The sequence below is a fragment of the Monodon monoceros genome, unplaced genomic scaffold, assembly GCF_005190385.1.
Source record: "Monodon monoceros isolate NGI ecotype Baffin Bay Population unplaced genomic scaffold, NGI_Narwhal_1 Super_Scaffold_16, whole genome shotgun sequence".
NCBI lineage: Eukaryota > Metazoa > Chordata > Mammalia > Artiodactyla > Monodontidae > Monodon > Monodon monoceros.
The window spans coordinates 78,781,098-78,790,416 of NW_021703772.1; the positions used below are offsets into that span (position 1 = coordinate 78,781,098).

Sequence of the window (9,319 nt, forward strand, 5' to 3'; positions counted from 1 at the left end):
TTAGCTCCAAATTATCTCATTTACCACTAGGTGAAAGAACTTTTCAAATTACAGCATGTTCCTTAACACATGCTTGTGTAAAATAAATGACCATCTAACTTCCAAAATTAATTCCATCTAATTATAAACTTCCAAAGCAGATGTGTTTTTATAAAGGACAAGGTTCAGTTTTTGCAACAATTATTTTTAAATAGGCTTATTTTATTTTCTTTTACAGCAAACTTTATGGTAACAAAGTCAGAACTACATCTAAGGAAAAGAAACCTTCCAACAATGATATAACCTTAACACTTTCTCAGAAGCAAATCCTAAACTACAGGTTATGAAACTAATAGAGAGGTAACAGTACTTTTAACAGTATCAAACTATAAACTCTAAAAATACTATATCACAATAAATTTACCTGATAATCCAGAGGTAATTTTCGGATTATATAAGCAAAACCCCAAGGCCTGCAGAGCAGCACTACTGAGCTCTGAGTTTTGACTGGCAATGTGAGTCTTCGAAAACAAAATAACATTTGTTACAAACAAGTACAACTGTAAATTAATTTTTAGACAGCAAAAGTTGATTAAAAACAAAATTACATTTTAATTCCAACAATCAACTGATCTTTGAGAGCAGATTAAAAAGGATTAAGATCAGGAGGCCATGGATACACCTTGGCAAAGAAAGAAGGAAACTAGGTAGAGATCAGCTAAATAAAGAATATTTTTCTTAAAAGGAAAAGAACATCTCCACACATCTGAAAGCAAAAAAAAAAAAAAAAAGCCAACAAATGGAAGATGCTGAAGACACTAGACAGGAAACAGAGTAGGAGCAAAACCCTTCCACAAAAAGAAAGCAAGACTCAAAGGCAAAAGCTGACATATTAGCTATGGAGTGGAGCAACACCTCTAACACAGAGAAGGAAGGAGCTGGAATGTAACATTTACTAAGTAGCTAAAGTGCTAGGACCTTTAAACATTATCTCAATACTTCACAGACAGGAGAATTTGAGTCCATAACCATCTGGAATTCAAAGCCCAACGCATATTCTATATGTAAAAGTTATAAAATCCCAAACCTGTCAAAGGGAGTCTTGCCATATGCCCCAACCCTACATTTACTTGTAACCCTGCATTCTTGGTACCATTTCCCATTCCAAAGTGATTTATCTTCAAATCCCCCCATTTCTCTGAATCCAATATCCAAGGAATCCTCGACTATCTGCTACTCTTGACAGAGAAGAATGGTAAATGTCAGTAGTCAAATATAAGAACAGACACTTCCTTGGAGCACCCCTTTCATAATTAATCAAACCAAACATCCAAAACACTACACCCTGAGATACAAAGTCTTAAACACTTAAGACGATGAGAGCTACTACTATATCTCCTAGATAGTAGCTAATATGTGTGTGATCAACTTTTGATTTTTCTATTAACCACCCACATGCTTCTAAATAATTATTAGGCATTTTAGTTACAAACCCTATTTACAAACAACGCAACTTGACTCAAAACGCATACAAATGAGTTTCTGATCCTACATGCTCTCAAATACCAAATACATTATGCATGTCTTCATCACAACAAATACACTACAAGAATGTGGAAAATAACAATGAAGAAAAATGGGACAATAAATAATACCATTAATATTGTTTACACTATTAACAAGTCTTGACCTACTACACAATAAAGTTCTTGCTTACATGAACAAAAACCACTGATGACTAACAGGAATATTTAAGGGTAGGCAAGGTAGTACCCCCAATGCCTCAACATTTGGCCCAAAATCATGGTATAATGTATAATGAACATCTTGACAGAATACTTCCATTTAAAAGCACAAAAACAGGGTCACAAAAATAAGAACTCAAAGGGACTTTGGAGATTTAGTTCAACCTCTTTATTCTAAAAACAAGGAAATTAAGTTACATGTTAAGGAAAGTCAAGTCACAAAGGCACAGTACACTCAAGTGACGACAAGAGCACAGGTCCTCAGTTTGATGTTAAACTACACAACCTCCCTATAAACAAGCAAACAAGATAGCCATAAGCAGTTTTTTAACTAAGCAAGAGTGACAAAAACTAAGGGTGAGTGAAGATAAAAAAATGAATGTTACCCACACAAGTAGACCAATGACAAAACTACAGATTCATTTTATTTAAAAGTACATTGCTACAAAAGGAGAAAAAAAACAGATTAAATAATCTCTGATCACTGCTTTCCTATTAAGAGTGCAAGTTTTGGATTCAAGTGGCCACGGCCAACTTTACGCACATTAAACCAATTTCTTCTGCAAAGTGGGGATTAAAGACTAGCCTCACTGGGACAGGGAGGATTAAGTGAGAGAAAACAAGATAATTAAGATAGCACCTGATACAGCACCTGATACACTGTAAGTCCTCAAATAGTACTACAATAACCCTGCTGTTATTTTATTTTAGACTCAAAGTTTTTGATTTAATTGGCAAAACCTATTTTCCCCACAAAGTAAAAACTATTTACTATTTACAACAAATATACATACATACCTTTAAAACTCTGAATAGCTGAGGAAGTTTCTTCTCAATTTCTATAATGATTTCTTTTCCATCTTCTCCAGTCATACGACTTCAGAAAAGCAGAAAGAACACAAATTTATGCAAACAGCAGACACAAAATTGAACTATGAAATACCCGCATAATCTTTTTAAACATCATGTTAGAACACGGGCAAATTAATTGACCCAGTGCTTAAGATGCTTAAGAACATGTAAGAATATAAATACGAAGAAACCCTCAGAATAACTTGTGCATCCACACTGTACACAGGTTTTGACAGCTTCCCTATATGAAGAGGAAACAGGGAAATCTATCCCTAGTTAAAAACTAAGAAACTTACTAAATCTTTATCGCTTTGTACCAGTTGTTACCCTTTCCTTGCAATTTCCAAACTACATTTAACTCAGAAAAACATGGTCTGCAGGGGAAAAAAAAACGTGGGAAGCACTGGCGATTAAAAGAGAACTCGGTTTATTGCTCTCTATTAAAAAACCAACTGTGGGTTCCCCCACTGTCCCGAAACACAGGTGGCTCACGCTGAAAAACCATTACTCCAGCACGCTCCCTTCCAACCAAACTTTTCTTAACCCTTCGCTTGCAAGACACACGTGCAGGCTTCCTCATTCAAAACTTGCACCTTAAGGGCAGCAGCACCCGCAGCCGGGAACGTCACCTAGCACGCCGCACCCCCGGCGTCCCCGCAGCTGCCAGACTTCCAGAATCCACAAACTCGCTTCGCGTGCCCCACCCGGACTATCTCCTCCCCAAGACCCACCAGGGTGCCCCACCCCATACCCCCAACAGGCCTCACCTGGTCAGAGTCAGGTAAGCGTCGGTCTGCTCTCCATGGGAGGCGGAAGGGTCTTCCAAAGTCTCCAACAGCGGCACGAAGGGGCTGTGGCCCGGGGCCGTCATGTCGGCCCCTCCCTGAAGCCCGGACCGGAAGAGGAGACAATCCAGTGACCGATGGAAACAGCTCCGCGGCGGCCCCGCGTGAGTCCAGGCCCCAGCCCCGCGCGCCCGGCTCCGCATGAGTCCGGGCCCCAGGCCCGCGCGCCCGCCCCCGCCCTCCCAGAGCCACCGCGTCCACGCCCCGGGCCCCTCGCGCACAAACCCAAGGTCCGAGCCTCCGCCTGCGCGCCGCAACACGCTCCCAGGCCCACACCGCGCTCCGCCCAGGGCCCGCTCCCGCCACCAGTTTCCCGGGCAGCTTTCAACAGCGGGAGGAGACCGGCGCGGCGGCGGGAGAAGCCCGGGGAGCTAGGCGTCTCACCGCGAGGGGGCGGAGGTTGCGCCAGGCTGACGGTTCCCCGCCGTCTATCGCTGTGACCCCGATATTCACCCCCACGTACGAAGATAGGCCTGCGTCCTCTCCGCTGCTGCCCTGCAGCACCCGGACGCAGCCCGACCTCGACTTTCCCGGCTCCGGCTGTTTACTCACGCGTGCGGCCCGCTCCCTCCTAGACCAAGATGGCGGCGGGGGCGGGCCCCGGAGCGCGCGGGAGTAGGACAGGCCTGGCGGGAGAGGCTCGAGCCAATCCAACAGGCAGCGGCGCGCCGGAGTCATCGATCGCCTCCCTTCCCTGCCTGCTGCCCCGCCCTGCCCCTCAGGTCACCTTGCAGGTGGGGGTGTTTTGGCCCGTATTTAACCCGCGAGGGACTTGAAATTCAAAATATAAGTGAATCGCCGAAGTTTACCAGACTAAATTTAGTGCGTCTTCAAACTGCAAGTCCAGTACTTCTTGAAGTATTAGCAACAAATCATTTAGCAACAGGAGGTAACTGTACTGTGATGTTTAAGAGCTGCGTTTAGATTGGTCTAGATTCCAACCCTAGTTCCGTGTGACCTTAGCAAGTTAGTCAACCTTTTTATGCCTCAACTTCCTCCTCTGTAAAATAGGGATGATAATAGTACCTACTTCAGGTTCAGGTGAAAGCTAACTGAAAAAAGTTTGGAGAGTCCAGAGGCTCTCAAGTTCTAAGTATACATAACAATGACCTGGGGATATTCATGATTAAACTGCTGGCTTCTGGGCCCCGCCCTTAGACATTGTGATTCCGTAGGTTTAGGATCTGCATTCTTTTAATTGGCCTCAGGTGTTGAAGGGTGGGACTTGGCTAACAGTTAACACTTGGAGAAACTACAGTATACCCGTTTTGGTTTTGTTTTTTGTTGTTGTTTGTTTTTCAGAGAACTTTAATGCAGAAAATACACGAAAAGATTTGTATAAAATTTCTGGTGTTTTGAACGAATTGGAAATTGAGTACTCATAGGGAACAAGTTTTCCATCAGTTGTATACTTGTGACTTAATTCATAACAATGATTGCGATAACTATTTACTCTATGAAAATCTGATTATGGTTAATACGGAAAGATACAGATTGAATCTTGTCCAATTAGATTGGAGGGCACTGGACTTTTAGGCAGATAAAACCTTGCACCTCTCAAAATGCACTTGCCGCCCGTGGGCCTAACACGCGGTGCTAATGAAGTTCGTGGCAAATGACAAGTAAAGCAAGCGAGCGATAACGAAAGTGTTAGGACCAAAATTATGCTGTTATGTTTTTTTCAGTATCTAATGTGCATGACTCTGAGTGAAGACAACAAAGTGAACAGGAACGCTGATTAATCCCCTCCTAAATGGCCTTTAAAAGTCCTTTGAAATTGTCAGAGGAAAATAATACATACAGTATACCCTTAATGAAATAATACAGTATACCCTTAATGAAAGTCAATTCTTACCTTTTCATAGACCTCTGAGCAATTTCCACAGCACACAGAATTGTATCAACTTTAAACCAGGCATTGAAGGCCCAATAGCAACTGTTCCTTCCACTCTGGCCTCACAGGTTCCAGGCACCTGGCTTGAGCCTCTGCTTATCCACACACAGTACAACTGTTTATCCACACAGTTCCAGAATTCAGGCTGTGGTTTGCCCGCCTCTGTGTTATCTGCATCTAGCAAAATGTCTGCGAAACCAAGCACTCAACACAGAACATGTATCAAATAAAAAGATTAAGGAAGAGAGGGAAGGAGACCTGCAAGTTTTTGTTTTTGTTTTTCCAGAGCCTACCTCTGGAAATTAAAGACTCAAGAAATGGTGAAAAGCTGTGTCTGGGTGAGGTGTAGAGACACTGTAGAAGTAATGGCAGACACAGCTTTTTAGTTCAGCCTGATAACAAGTTCTTTAACCTTTGGAGGGGAATTTGCTCCTCATTTTCTGGACTTTGGCAAGACAATACTTAAGAAGGTAAAGAGGTTATTAGACAATGAATGAAATACATGGAGAAGTTTGCAACATTGAGATTTCAGTATAGTGGAGCTGTTGTGTTGGAAAGTGAGAGAGGATCTTGAAACCCTATTATTTTTTATGGTGGCTACGAGATAAGTGGAAAGAACACTGTTTGCCTTTAGACAAGTACCTCCACTCAATCCTTGTGTGCCTTACCCGTGTTTACTCTTCTTTCTAGCACTTATCACAATCTGATATTACATCGTATATCTATTTTTTATTGTCTGCCTCTCTCCACTGGAATGTAAATTCCTTGTGTATAGGGCCTTTGTTCTATTCTTTTTTTTTTTTCGAATTTCTCATTTATAAAGAAGAGGTTGGGGTGGTCATGTTGCTCCTCTTTCAAATGTGTAGAACAGTGATCTTCCTAAAATGTTATGTAATATTTTATCATTGTCACTCCGATGCCTGAGGTTCTTTAGCAGTTCCCATCAATCAGGATGAATTTCAAAACTCTTGGCATAACATGCAAGCCTATTATTATTGGGCCACTGCTTCACCTCCAGCCTGACCCCCACTTAAGCCAGGTTCTGAACAGTCTGCCAGGATCTTTAACTTTTCTATGTCTTTGAAGGTCTATGTTGTTCCTTGTGTTTAGAATATTAAGTCGATTTTTCAAGTGTGATAAATGAGTCAACTAAAATCACACCTTTTAATGAAATCCTTCCCTCATCTACTCTGTCCCAATGCAGAATTAAATGTTTTTGCCTCCATGCTGACGTAGCGCTTTGTACATAGACCTGTTAAAGTGAGTAGCCCATTGATTTGGTTTTGTGTATTTGCAGTGGCAGAGTTGAGGGTTAGCCTGAGGGAAATTAGTTCCAGCCATTATCTCAATCAGGGCCCCTTCCCTGTTCTTTAGTATTTTCTGATCTAAGGTACTAAGAGATTATACAGTCTAGACAATCTCATTCACCACCTAGACCCTTCTCCAGACACCCTTCCAACCAGATTGCTACACCCAAGCTTCTCTTTTATAGGAATTCTGAAGCCACCACCATGGACCTGCTCCCACTGAGCAATAAATTTGTACTACCTGACACTCAATGAATATTCTGAGTTAATTTGTTGATTTGTCCATGCATTAATTCATCCATCCTTTCATATATTCACTCAACTAATATCTATCTGCTTTGCCTCTCCCAATCCTATATCTTTGTTTCTCCTCAGAACATCTCCCTCAGGATGAAAAGTTTTGCAACCTCAGTCCCATATTCCTGCCTAATTTCCCCATTCTTGTCTTTAATCACACATTTTTCAACAAAGATCAAGCATATAATCTCATATCTATCAATGACTCCTTTCTCCTACTTGCCCCAGTGGTCCTAATAATTCTTCTTACCTCATAATTCTTAGATCTGTCCAACTAGGATCCCAGTTTATGGCCTAAACATATAATTTCAGGATTATAATATTGCTTTTTTTTTTAACTGTTTTTACTGAGTGCTAGATGTTTTAATAGATGATCTCATTTATTCCTCACAATGGTTCTAAGATGAAGTACTTTCCTTGGATTTACAAATAAGCAATGTGAAGCTTAAAGAGTAAACTAGGGAACTTTACTGTAGTCATGTGTAACCCAAAACTAATCTATTTAAGCTGCATTCATTCATCAACATTTAATGAGCTCTGCCCTGTGGGGTATGGTTTTCATTGGTAGATTTATTCTTGAACATTGTAAGAAAAATTCAGTATAAAGAGTCCTATGAAAACTCACTATTTACTATAGTTAGTCATTTAGTAAAATAAAGTATCCATCTGTAATCCAAATTACTAAAGTTAATGCAATGCACCTAGTTTTGGAGTCAAATTGGTGAGGATTGAAATACTGCTTTGCCACTGTGCAACTTAAGATCTGCGCCCAAAATGCTTAACTTTGCCGTGTCTTCATCAGTAAGATGAGAAGAAAAACACCAACATCAAAGTCCAGTAAATGATAAATATTATTACCTAGTGCCTAGCACAAATCCTGGCACATATTAGGTATTTAATTGGTGTTTATTACATGAATACATTACATTAATTGAAAAATCACATGGTTTCTTTTTCTTTTTTCTGAAATACATGAGCTAGTTTAAAGTTTGTCACTTAAAAATTGTGGAGTATGAGGGTTCTGAGAGACATTTGAAACATTACCCAACATGATAAGTATTTCACTGGATTCATTTAAAGAAAGGCAGTCTTTGAGATTGTTTTAGCTTTTTAGTCCTGTGTTGCTAAAAGATCCCATGATGGACTTTTCAACAGTTAATAGATGGTAAAAGAAAATTTTTTTAAGGATTATTTCATCCCATGATTAGTTCAGATACAATAAAAATATATAGCTAATAACATACCCCAGGACCCTCACGAAATCTACTACCTTTGCATTCAGACCTACTCCACAAAATTATACAATTGTATTAACTAAGAGGTGCTTTTAATCCTTTAACAGACCAAAGGCTTTATCTGTACATATAGTTACACGCTTTCCAGTGAGCTGTGCAGAGTTCCTACCATTTAGGACCAAGCCAACTCCTTTTCCGATGAGAAAATTGAGCCCCTTCAAGTTAAAATGAAAAGAGAGGGGCAACATAGTATAACAGAGGCTGATTGCTAAGGTTTGAATCCTGACCCTACAACTTCTTAGCTGTGTGACTGGCAAGCCACTCAACCTCTGTGCCTCAGTTTCCTTTGCTGCAAAATGAGAGTAATTGTACTTGCCTCATGGGCTTGTGAGGTATATGTAAGTTAATATCAATTCATGGAAACTGCTTAAACAATGAGTGTGTACATACTATAAATATTCAGAAAATGTTAGCCATAGAAACATTGGTTTCTCAGGTTTAAGTAAAACAACATGTTATAAAACCATGAATACTTCCCATCCCCTCCAAAAAAACCCACCACTTTTTCACTGAAATGGGTTTCCTAGCACACATTAAAAGTATGAGACTACAGTCCATCAGCAATAATTTAATGTTATATTTCTCAAAGTGTGGTTCCAAGATCATTGCATCAGAATCACTGGAAATCTTCTCTATATGCAAATCTGGTCTATACCTCTCAGACCTACTGAATCAGAAGTTCTTAGACAAGTCCAATAATCTGCATTTTTAATATGCACCTGAATGATTCTTTTCAATACCAAAGTCTGAGATTCCTACTGTGTTCAAGGCACAAGTTTTCTTTAACTTTTGTAGGACAGCTCTTAACTATTATCTGTAATTGGAATACAAAAATCTATTTTTGAGAAAACCCACCCATGTATGGCAGAAATTGTTTGCCTATATTTCAAAGCAGATTCATGGAGAGAAAACAAGTCTTTAGAAGCTCAAAGCTACAAAGATAATTGAAACTGACAGCCTTGAGGAGCCAAAAGGGATAGTGACTGATTGTTATGCTTTAGGCCTTTTTGGAGAAAGAACATAATCACAAATTTAGAAAATTAATCCAGTTCAAATTCATCACCAGGGCTACTCATGGGCATGATTAAATGCTCACTTTTCTTGA

At 40.1% G+C, this 9,319-nt stretch overlaps 1 protein-coding gene across 5 annotated transcripts in view; it reads right to left on the bottom strand.

The window, feature by feature from the left end:
* RIF1 (replication timing regulatory factor 1) overlaps positions 1 to 4,018 on the bottom strand; it is a 51,485-nt gene extending 47,467 nt beyond the window's left edge. For 3 of the 5 annotated variants that reach the window (XM_029225304.1, XM_029225303.1, XM_029225302.1), the window contains exons 1-3: positions 3,344 to 3,565; positions 2,523 to 2,601; positions 404 to 500 (exon numbers count right to left, since the gene is read on the bottom strand). In XM_029225304.1, coding sequence (XP_029081137.1) covers positions 404 to 500; positions 2,523 to 2,601; positions 3,344 to 3,564 — 397 coding nt within the window. In that variant the 5' untranslated portion in view covers position 3,565. Of the gene's footprint in view, positions 1 to 403; positions 501 to 2,522; positions 2,602 to 3,343; positions 3,566 to 3,805 lie in introns of those variants that run through there. The other 2 variants (XM_029225305.1, XM_029225306.1) reach the window with 2 other exon arrangements.
* Positions 4,019 to 9,319: the final 5,301 nt, after the last annotated feature.